Raw genomic sequence first — 11,921 nt, forward strand, 5'->3', positions numbered from 1 at the left:
CCAGAAAGCCTGCCAAATTTATCAAGGACCTGAACAGCAGCAGCTACAGAAGGAACATCTCCCCGAGTAAATATCATTAAATCATCAGCAAAGATGAGATGGGTGAGGTTCAGTTGAGTACATTTGGGGTGGTAGGAAACATTAGGTTGTTTGCAAATAACTCTTAAGTATCTAGAGAGCACTTCCATACTCAAGACAAAGAGATAAGGGGAAAGAGGATCCTCTTGCCTCACACCACTCTTCCCTTTGAAAAATCCATGACTAGTCCCATTAACTTTTATAGAAAACCAAGAACCAGTAATGCAAGTCATTATCCATCTAATGAAGATTGCAGGGAAATGGAAAGCTTGCAACATGTTTTCAATAAAACTCCATTGCAGAGTGTCAAATGCTTTACGAATATCCACCTTCATAAGACAACGGGGAGTGAGGTATTTCCTGCCATAACCTTTGACCAATGCTTGAGAGAGCATCACATTTTCAAAAATATCTCTCCCTTTAATAAAAGCAGCCTGCTCTCCACCAATGAGATCAGGGAGAAAAGGTTGCATTCTTTTGGCCAGGATTTTACTGATTACCTTGTAAACAGTGGAGCAACATGAAATTGGCCTAAAATCAAGAACACTATCAGCTACTTTCTTCTTGGGGATAAGGGAGATGATGGTAGAATTAGCCTGCTTAGAGAGCTTCCCAGTTTTAAAGAAACTGTCAATAGCCCTACAGAAATCCCCTTCAATAATTGGCCAAGAATGTTTAAAGAACTCAGCTGAAAAGCCATCTGGTCCAGGGCTTTTATCAGAACCAATGCTAAATAAAGCATACTTGATTTCAATCTGAGATACAGGCCCTTGCAAGGCATGCCAATCCTCTGTAGAGATAGTGCTTCCTAGAGTAATATAATCCTGATCAAGGTCCTCAACAGGGGTAGCTTGCCCTAAGAGAGTGGAATAATAATCCACAAAGGCAGAAGCAACTTCCTCAGGCCCAGATTTAAGAGAACCATTTTTGTCTTTAATTGAACCAATCACTTGCTGAGCTTTCCTTTCAGCAATTTTTGCAAAAAAGAATTTTGAACTGCAGTCATCATGATTGAGAGATTGAACTTTAGCTTTTTGTCGAAGCATACTTAGCTCAGCTCTTTGTAGAGTACTGAAAGTATCCAGGAGATCATGCTCCTTCCGAATTAGAGAAGCTGAAAGAGGGTCAGATTGCATAGCTGATTGGCAATTGTAAAGAGCATCCCTAGCCTCCTGGACTTGAGCTTTCAAGTTGGTATAACTAGTTTTATGCAAGCTAAGCAAATCATGCTTAAGACTCTTCATCTTGCTGAAGAGGATGTGCATAGGGGTGCCATAATGAGTGCCCTTCCATTTGTTATTGACAATGTCATTGAAAAGAGGGGACTCAGTCCAACAATTCAGAAAACTAAACCTTTTCTTGACAACCACCTCAGAAAGGGCAGTGACAAGGGTAGGAGAATGGTCAGAAATCCCAGCAGGAGGAAAGAAAACCGTTGAATTAGGATAGCTTCTCAACCAAGCCTGATTAACCAGGGCTCTATCCAACTTAGACCAAACTCTTGTGCCCATTTCTTGTTTGTTTGTCCAAGTAAACTCACTTCCAGTTCCACTAAGATTATCAAGACCAGCTTGTAAGAGGCACTGATTAAACTCCAGAATATCATTAATATCAGGAGGGATGTTACTAATACGTTCTGACAGATCCCTTACAACATTAAAATCCCCTAAAAGAAGCCATTCCTCAGTAAGAGTAGAATTAGCAGCCAGGTGACTCTAGAGAGCCCGTCTTAGTGCACCATCATTGAACCCATAAACCATAGTGAGCCAACATCTTTTGCCAGAAGCATAGTGATGCAACTTACAATGAATGAATTGCTCATTCACAATGAACTGATCCAAGTGAATAGTACTAGGATTCCAAAGACACCAGATGCGTCCATTGTAGTGAGCAGTGTAATTGGTAACAATATTGTATTGAGAGAAATGGTTTTTGACAATTTTTGCAGCATGATGTTCCTTAACTCGAGTTTCAAGGATACCCAACACATCCAATCTATTAATTCTAAGAAAAGTATTAACCTCAGCCTGTTTCAAAGGATCATTCAGGCCACGAATATTCCATGCAGAGAGCTTCATAATTGTAGTTTATCAGGTGGGTCATCATCCTCTAGTGCTCCAGCAGAGTTGTTTCTATCAACCTCACTGAAAACCTCATATCTGTTAGTAGTAACAGTCTGAGTAAAAGTTTGTTGAACTTTAACTAACTGAGTCTTAGAGCCAAGGGGTCCATAGTGCATTACAACTCTTTCCACCATGGTATTAGCTTTTTTCCTGAAAGGAGACAAGCCTAGTCCATGACATCCTGAGCTCCTCCCATCAGAGAAAGCAGCAGATACCCTAGTAGAAGGAGTTGAGGTACCACCTATCCCATGGCCTCCTGCCAGTGCAACAACTGGTTTCAGGGCATTTCTCTGCAGCAAAGAAACAGTGCCATAACTAAGAGGTTTTTGGCCTAGAAATAGGGGTCCAGAGTGCCTTACAGAAGGAGGAATAGACACAGCTAGCTTCCTCAAAGGGGGAGGAACTGGCTGGGACTTATCCTGTTCTGAACTACCACCTCTCCCTGTGCATTCTGAGCCAGGTTTCTTAGAAAGGGCATTGCTCTTGGCAAAAGAAACTGGTTTATAGACTTTAGTAGATTTAGCAGATTTGACTGCATTAGAAGATGGAGGTTTATGAGAACCTTTTGGCTTTGCCCGTACTTCGTACGGGTTAATGACCTTGATTATTTTAAAACTAAGTTATAGAACATTATCGAATAGGTGTTTCGAAGTTCAAATCCGGGTGTCACATAATTCTTCAAAAAAATGAAATATCTTAATCCTTTATGGTCTCTTGATACGTACTTGATTCTAAGCATTATATAGCCTCTAAAGTTTTGTTATCTCGAATTCTAGCAAAATTTATTAAATAATAATCATCATAGGTGTAAGCCAATCGGGGCGCTTTGATAGCCCTTATGATTAATATAAAGATAGGTGTTTCGAAGTTCAAATCCGTGTGTCACATAATTCTAAAAAAAAATGAAATATCCTAATCTCTTATGGTCTCTTGATACGTATTTGATTCTAAGCATTAAGTAGCGCCTCTAAAGTTTTGTTATCTCGAATTATAGCAAAATTTATTAAGTACTAATCATCATAAGTGTAAGCCAAATGGGCGCTTTGATAACCCTTATGATTAATACAAAGACATGTGTGAAATTAATGAATAGTTTACATTTGCTATATTTTGGTAGGGAGAATAAAGCAAATGTAAATTATTGACTGAGACGGAGGGAGTATATATATTTTGTTTGAACCATATACCTACCCTTCAAATATGGACAATTTACTTACACATGTCATTCTTATAAGTTAGTCATTTCAAATTTTTTTGTTCAATTAATAAGACCGTCTTACATAATAATAATAATTAATCTTCTAATTACTGATACATAGAGTTCATTTTTATGTTCTTCTTTTACAAAGCACATATAATGCATACTCCAATGATCGTCTAATTAATAAGACCGTCTTACATAATACTCCCTCCATTTTCCTATTTTCACACCATTTCCCCTTTTTGACAAATTATCTATTTTCACCCCATTTATCTTCTTTCCTTATTTAGAATAACTTTTTCATTCTTTAATCATTCTTTTCACCTCACTAACATCTCTTTTATTACTTTTTCATTCTTTAATTATCATTCTTTTCACCCCACTTACAACTCTTTTATTACTTTTTCATTCTTTAATCATTTTCTTAATATGTGTGTAAAAAGAAATGGAGTGAACAAAAAAAATGGAGGGAGTAATAATAAGACCGCCTATGTTTTTGGCCACTATAAGCAAACATACAATTTTGTGACAACAAAATTATAGTTTGTTAAATTTTAATTTTAACCGTTAATAATATACACTCTTAAAAGCTCTCTTTCACAATAGTTAAGTGACTCAAAATATTTTGGGTTAATTCCCAAGTTTCAAATATGGCTTCTATTTATATTCATAAGTTCACCCTACCTTTTGCATGCTAATCTTTCAATGTGGGACAAATCTACTATTTATACGTAATATATTCAATTATTCACAACACCTCAATTATTTTTCAATGTGGGACAAATAACATACTAATAAATACACCATATTTTTCACACCTAGCTCGACATCCAACCCGAATCCCGAAATAGAGACAATTACTACTCATTATATCTAATAGTAGTTATATTTAATATTTAACAATATGAGCAAATACTACGGAGTACTCCGTATATGTTAATATTTGTACATTCAACATCCAATCCGATTAATAATGAGCAAATACCAACAAACTAATCTTATCTAGAGTGTAAAGTTTTCTCACGTATAACATTTGTGCAATTTTATCTTATTGCTAACAAACTAATCTTATCTAAAGTCCAAAGTTTTTCTTACGTATAAAATTAAAAAAAAATTCTTATAAATATTAAGTAGTTTTTAAGAGTATGACTCTCTAGATAATGAAAAAAAATGTTAAAACTTGAAAAATTAACATTATGTAACGTTACTTTTAAAGTCTCTTATATAATTAGAAACTATTGATGTATGTTCGTTATTTAAAAATTTAGCTTAAAAATTAAAAAATAAATAACTTATTGCTAAACTACTAAATTTGAGTAGAAAAGGAGATGACATAACAATATATAATTATATGATTGTGAAACCGCCAAAATCAAAATTATAATACAAATAAATTTCACTATTGTGCAGGTAATAATACAAACTCTTATAAGAACTATCTAAGACAATATTTAAGAGACTCAAAAGATTTTGGATTAGTATTTAAATTCCAAGGATGACTCATATTTATAATTATAGGATCACTCCACATTATGGTAATCTTTCGATGTGAGACAATTCTACTATTTATAATAATAGGATCAGCACACCTTATGTTAATCTTTCGATGTGGGACAGTTCTACTATTTATAATAGGGTGACCACACCTTATGGTAATTTTACGATGTGGGACAATTCTACTATTTATACGTAGTATGTTCACCACATCTTATTATTTTGCAATGTGTGACATATAATATACTAAGAATTACATCATCTTTTTCGCACCTAGTTCGACATCCAACTCGATTTAATAACGTTTTGTTCTTTGGATTTTCCCCCCATATTAACTGATGTATGAACTCTTTTTGCAAGTCTTTTAATTTAAGTCCATATTTAAACAAAAAAAGGTTGAAGACAGATAATTCCGTCTTAAATAAAAATTCGTGGATAATAAAATACAAATAAATTTGGTATTAAGACTACATAAGCTGTTATGGCCTATGGATTTTTTAGGAAAATGTTTTTGTAGCATTTTATTATGAGTGTGTTGACATTTCTTATAGCCAATATGGTAGCTGAACCTTGAGCTCTTTGCTATACTTGGATTTCTTCAACTGTTGTCCGCTTAATTGTTTGACTAATATTCAGTGAGTTGGTCTCATTGTACTGAAATCATACCTAACTCATTTTTATATTCTCATTCTCATTAAATTGAATTAATCAATATTAATCGCTTTTAAGACTTATTAATTATGGATATCATGCATACTTATTGTTACATTTGTTAGTTAGTCTTATCGGTGTTCGATTGTTAGATTAAAGTATAATATAATTATATAATTGAATCAAGAAAATCAAGGTCACTTGTATCAATTTAACTTTTAGAGCACAACAAATGTAACATATAAGACAACTGTAACAAATAAGAGCTTTTTAAGACAATACTTAAGAGACTCAAAAGATTTTGGGTTAATATTTAAGTTCAAAGGATGACTCATATATATAATCATAGGATCATCACACCTTATGTTAATCTTTCGATGTAGGATAATTCTACTCCCTCCTATTCATTTTAACCTTCCCCTTTCAAAAGGGCACGCAAATTAAGGGTAGGATTATTTTATTGTAAAGTATTGTGGTGGTGTAAGGTAATTGGAGAGAGGGAAGATATTATTGTGGGGTAAGATGATTAAAATAAGTATTGTTGTGGGGTAAGGTGATTAAAATAAGATAAAGTATGAGTATTGTGGGGTATTGTTGTGGGGTAAGATGATTAAAATAAGTATAAAACTTTACTAAATAAGGAAAGGGGAAAGTTATATGAATAGATGAAAAAGGAAAGGAGGAAGGTTAAAATGAATAGGAGGGAGTATTATTTATAATTGGATGACCACACCTTATGCTAATTTTCCGATGTGAGACGATTCTACTATTTAGACGTAGTATGTTCATCACACTTACATTATTTTTTCAATAGGTGACATATAACATACAAAGAAGCACGTCTTCTTTTTCTCGCCTATTTCAACATCCTATACTGTCTATTAATAATCGTACTTTTTTTTTCTTTTTTTTTTGTGCAAATGATTTGAAATTCATACTCTAATAATTTTCCTTTTTTTTTATCCCAAATCTAATTATATAATTTTTTTACGATAGTTTTTTATCAAATGAAATGTAAAATATTTTTTTATAAAAATTATAAACATGACTTGGATATATAATATAGAAAATATATATTATAATAATTAAATAATATTCACTTTATTTTTTATATCATATTGTGAAGATATGATACAAACTTGTAAGAGCTCTTTAAGATAATAATTAAGAGACTCAAAAGATTTGGGTTAATACCCAAGTTTCAAGGATGCCTCATATTTATAATAATAGGATTAACCCACTTTGTTAATCTTTCGATGTGGGACAATTCTATTATTTATACATAGTATATTCTCCACACCTACATTATTTTTCAATGTGGGATATATAATGTATTAAGAACTAAGAGGTACACTATCTTTAGTATGTGCAAATAATATAAAATTTATACTCTAATGATAGCATTTTTTTTTTATCACGAATCTAATTATATTATTTTCATAATTTTTTTTAACAATACTTTGTTGTCAAATGAAATGGAAAAGTTTTTAAATAAAAATTGGAAATATCACTTGAATATAATTTAGAAAATATATATATTATAATAATTAAAAGATTTCCTACTTTATTTTTTACATCAAATATTATTATTTATGATACTTTCCTAAATTGATAATTTAATGATGTGCACGCTCTAGAATCGCTTGAAAAAAGCCTCTTTTATAAATATATATATATAGATATAGATTTTATTTTAAGGAAATTGACAATCTTAATTAATTATTTTGTTTTAAGAAAATTGACCATGTTTAGGAAAATTACTAAGCTTCTATATAATTTAATTTTAACCCAAACTATGTAATATTTGCATTGAGATCCCTTAATCGGGTCCATCACACGGTGCTATTGATTTAAAACTATATAGTATAATTAGTTTGTATAACTTTCTTTAGTTACATTGAAGTATCTTGGTTTCTGGATTTAATATATAGTATTGATTAGTTTGTATAACTTTCTTTAATTACATTGAAGTATCTTGGTTTCTGGATTTAATATATAGTATTGATATAAAAAATATGATAAAAGGAAAATAATTAGTTAAATAAGGAAGTATTATAGATATTACTCATAATAGGAAAGTATTATGGTGATGAAAAAATGTAAACTAAAATGACATTGGTCAATAAACCTTGAAATATCGAGATTTAAGGCACGCTTTTGCAAGACATTTATTAATGTAATGTAAACTTAACATGTTAGAAACTTAGTTGGTAAACTAAGTACGCAGACTTTAGTGATCACTTGATACGAAAAAAAAGAAGTTAACTGGGCTTTTGGAGGGTAGTCTTAGGATGAATGCCCCTTTGAAATGTTTCTCGGACGTGCATGAGCTAGTAAGACTAAAATGCGCAAATTATTCGTGTTGATCTCTAAGGTCATTATATCGCCTAACAAGCTACCATAAGTATCTAGTTCCACTTGGAAGAGTGACAAGGGTGTTACAGACGATATCAAAGCAACTCTATGACTATTTGGTGATTTTATGGTTAGGAGTAACCAGGTCATCCACCTAATGGTGGAGGATTCTTGGAATTGGCTACGGTCAATAATATCTAGCATTATGAGGACGTTGCTGGTACTGGAATTGCAGCTGTAAGGTGAAGAATAGTTTTGCAATTGGATTTCCGAATGGTCGATGGACTGCAGATACTAATGGGTACAGCATTCCAATTAATTATGAGTGGAAAAGAGGTAGATAACATCGACAGACCTGAATTAATTGCACAAGATATAACTAGTATAGATCCCGTGCAATGATGCGCGGTATTTTGAGTTTTTTTTTAGTATACTATATTTATCCTTTATAAATTTGCACCTCATTAATATTTAATATTTCACTCTATTGTATTTTGATATATGAAACAAAAAAAAAAAATTAAAAACTAATAAAAGAGGATTAAGTTAAGTTGTGAATTATTTTTTAATGAATTTGTTTATATCACAAAGCTAATAGCCTAATAGTAGGTATGTGTCAAGTTATTATCTACCATATTAATTATTGCATTACTGAAAAATTTAGCAAATTATAGTCTATAGTTTAATATTAATGCAAAATTTATTTTATTTTAATGAAAAATCATAATTATGATTTTAGTTAAAACATTAGAGTTCAATTATAAGAATGTATTCATTAAAAACATAAAAATTTAATGAAAGAAAGTTTTACTTATTTCCTTATTTAAGTAGATGCTTTTTTGAGGGAAAATTAAGAGAATTTTTATTCTCTTAGTAGTAAAAAGGGGGATTCACAGTATAAAGGGTATGTTTCATAGTAAAATTATCTATCCGATATGGCATGTTATATTAAAGATATATAATTACTACAAATTTTGTATAAGTGTTTTTTTTATTGGCAATTTTTGTCATCTATTTTAACACACATCTCACATTTCAAAAAAAAAAAAAAAAAATGAGGGCGCTATTTTTTTTAAGTGGGCGTGATTGTTATACGCTATGTTTATTCACAAATTCTCATTTGTGACGGATCAAATATTACCCACTTGAATAGGTAAAGACAAACATTTTGTGATTTCCTAGACTTATTTTATCTACACAAGTGGGAGATACTTAACCCTTCATAAGTTTGTGACGGATATACCCGTTATAAGCTTGTGACGGATACCCGTCACAAGGGAGATTTATTGATGTTTATTAGGATATTGGTTATGAATCATCAAGGAGTTCATATGAGTGCTTAAAATGATTGATAATAATTCTCATACAACAAAGTACAATTTCTTGTTATTAAATTTTCGATTGCCCATGTGCTAAGAACTTCATAGTTAAATGTGGTTGTTTGAGGGTAGCCTTGGGAAGTAGGATGGCATTTTCCCATTAAGACTCCTGCTGCTTTCTGACGTCATTATACAGTCTGACAAATTGCCATGCCTGTCTAGTTTCATTTCATTCCGTGGAAAAGTTGGGGTGTAACACGTTCAATTGTATTGCGGTGGTCAACCCAAACGTTTGTACAAGGCAATAATGTTACGATAATAAATTTAGAGCTAAAAAAAATCTATTTAGCAAAATATTTATCGAACAATTAACAAACTACAAAACCTTTTCTGATTTATGGAATTTATATGGAGTGTAACTTCACAAAGTCTCAAATAATGTCATTGTACGGTGTCATCTTACAATGGTTTATGCACCTCATTTATCATCATTAGACCGTTGCTTATCATACAATTTATTTATAAAACAGTTTTATAAAAGACTAGATGCTATAATTTATAATGAGCATTTTCCATCAAGTTCCCTGAGATAGCAACCGCTAATGCGGAAGTAAACGATGGATCTGTGGTTAATGAAAAAGCCATTTTTTCAATCAACATCTTCTGCAATGCTTTTGTATCAACGTCATCAGTCCTCTTATCAACGGTATTGGACAAATCATGATTTGTAGCAAAATCAAGGGTTATTGTAGGGTTTATACTTGGAGAGTAGTTTATGACATTATTATGTTCTGAGCTTAACACCATGTGATCTAATTCCTTAGGATTAGATTGAGGATGATTATGCTCTCCTTCATATGTTGCTACTAATATTGATCCATCTTCTGCACTTCTTTGTACCTGCATTAATTAATAATCACTTCATTTATTCGCTTAATTATTTATAATCAAATAATAGTAATTAAAATGATTTCACATCAAGTTAAACACTAAACCGCCTTTGAATACGACAATATATTACGAATTGTAAAAAGTATCCTAATTCGAATATTACCTTCTTCTTAACAGGACAGACAGGAGCATAGGCGCATTTGAAGTAAGCTCTAGGAGAAGGATTATCTCTTGTCACCTTTTGCCCATATTTTCTCCATTGATATCCATCTTTCACAACCTACATACATAGATACATACATACATTAATTTTGTATCAAACGAGAATAAATGAAAGTACGTAGTTAGAAATGAGAGAATCGAACTTAGTACATGCATACCAAAGTTGTATCAAGTTTGTCAGTCCGAAATAAGATCTTATAGAGCTTTGGTTTAGTAGAACAACTTAACCTAGCTCGTTTGCATGAATCTTCATGGCTAATGCAACTATGTTCTACACTCGCTTGCATTCCATATATCTCCATCTCCTTCCTCTTTCTTGGATTATAATCTTCGTTTTCTTGTTTCGACTTTGGACTTAACAATCCCATCAATTGATTTTGCAACACATTATAGCTTTCACACATTGATGTCAACATTTGTGTGAGCTTTTTATTTTCTGTGTTCATTCTCTTCAATTCCTCCTCCAAATTTCCGCTCTTTTTCTAGTGAAGAAAAAAAAAAAATTAAAGTATTAGTGAGAAAATGTACCATACATATATACGTAGTCTTCTTACGCTTAATACTACTCTATAATATTGGCAAAGATTGATAGTCTATCTAGAGGTGTTCATGGGCGAGACAGTCCAAAATGAAAATTGAATGGATACTAGTGAAATTTGGTTTAAAGATTCAGCCTGTGCAGTGTGCACTAATTACTCTTCAAATCCAAAGGGCATTCGAGTTAGAAGACGTATTAGGATATTAAAATATTGATTGAATCTTAACCATCACCTTAAGGTTTTAGTTAAAACGATCTTCTCAGAACGGTATGTTGATGCAATATTATTACGAAGCACTAACCTCATCCTTAACAATGTGTAAATGAGAGTCTGATCCATTAGAAAGAGCAAGGTCAAGATTGAAGCCAAGAGAAGTATCAAGTACCCAATTAGGAGAAGATGATTCTTCCATTTTTGGTTTACCAAATGTGGAAAATGGTTTAAAGATTGAGTTTGGATAACTTTAGAAGTGTGGAATAATGTGAATGTTAAGAGCGTTTATATAGTTGGTATATTGACGATGATGATAATCACAAAATTTGACTATTCATCTCATATTTAAGTTTTAGGAAATAGACAAGCAAACTTACTTCTTGTTTTCTATGTTTTGGTATTATTAAATTCATCATGACATAATTTAATTGAAGTCATCAATTGTTGAGTGTATATATGTAAGATACGTGTGCAGTTTGCGTTTGAAAGTCAAGATAAATTCTTGACTATAGGAAATAATGGGGAAAATGAAGCAAAGTACTTCTGCGGTGGGCCACTAATTATTGTAAGAAGTCAGGTAACACCGTAACACTAATTTCACGTGTGAACGAGGCCTTTAAACGAGGCTCCATAATTAACTCAATTAGTTTGGATTTAGTTGGAAATATTCGTTTTTATGGTAAAACAAATTTAAATATTAGTATCATTTAATAAGACAAATTATTTTGTTATTACCTATGCAATTATCTTTACGGTACTAATAAAGACTTTTTTTTATAAGGAAAGAAAACTAGGTTAATCTGAGATCAACCAATAACATCCTTGCGGTCGGATG

General features: G+C 31.9%; 1 protein-coding gene across 1 annotated transcript; it reads right to left on the minus strand.

The window, feature by feature from the left end:
• Window positions 1-9,589: 9,589 nt before the first annotated feature.
• Window positions 9,590-11,387, minus strand: LOC141598381 (putative WRKY transcription factor 40). Its single transcript, XM_074418142.1, has 4 exons — window positions 11,175-11,387; window positions 10,493-10,816; window positions 10,276-10,392; window positions 9,590-10,121 (listed from the first exon to the last, which is right to left on the minus strand). Exons 1-4 carry the CDS (start codon window positions 11,283-11,285, stop codon window positions 9,771-9,773), a joined length of 903 nt encoding a protein of 300 aa, XP_074274243.1. The 5' UTR covers window positions 11,286-11,387; the 3' UTR covers window positions 9,590-9,770.
• Window positions 11,388-11,921: the final 534 nt, after the last annotated feature.

The sequence above is a fragment of the Silene latifolia genome, chromosome 9 (assembly GCF_048544455.1).
Source record: "Silene latifolia isolate original U9 population chromosome 9, ASM4854445v1, whole genome shotgun sequence".
NCBI lineage: Eukaryota > Viridiplantae > Streptophyta > Magnoliopsida > Caryophyllales > Caryophyllaceae > Silene > Silene latifolia.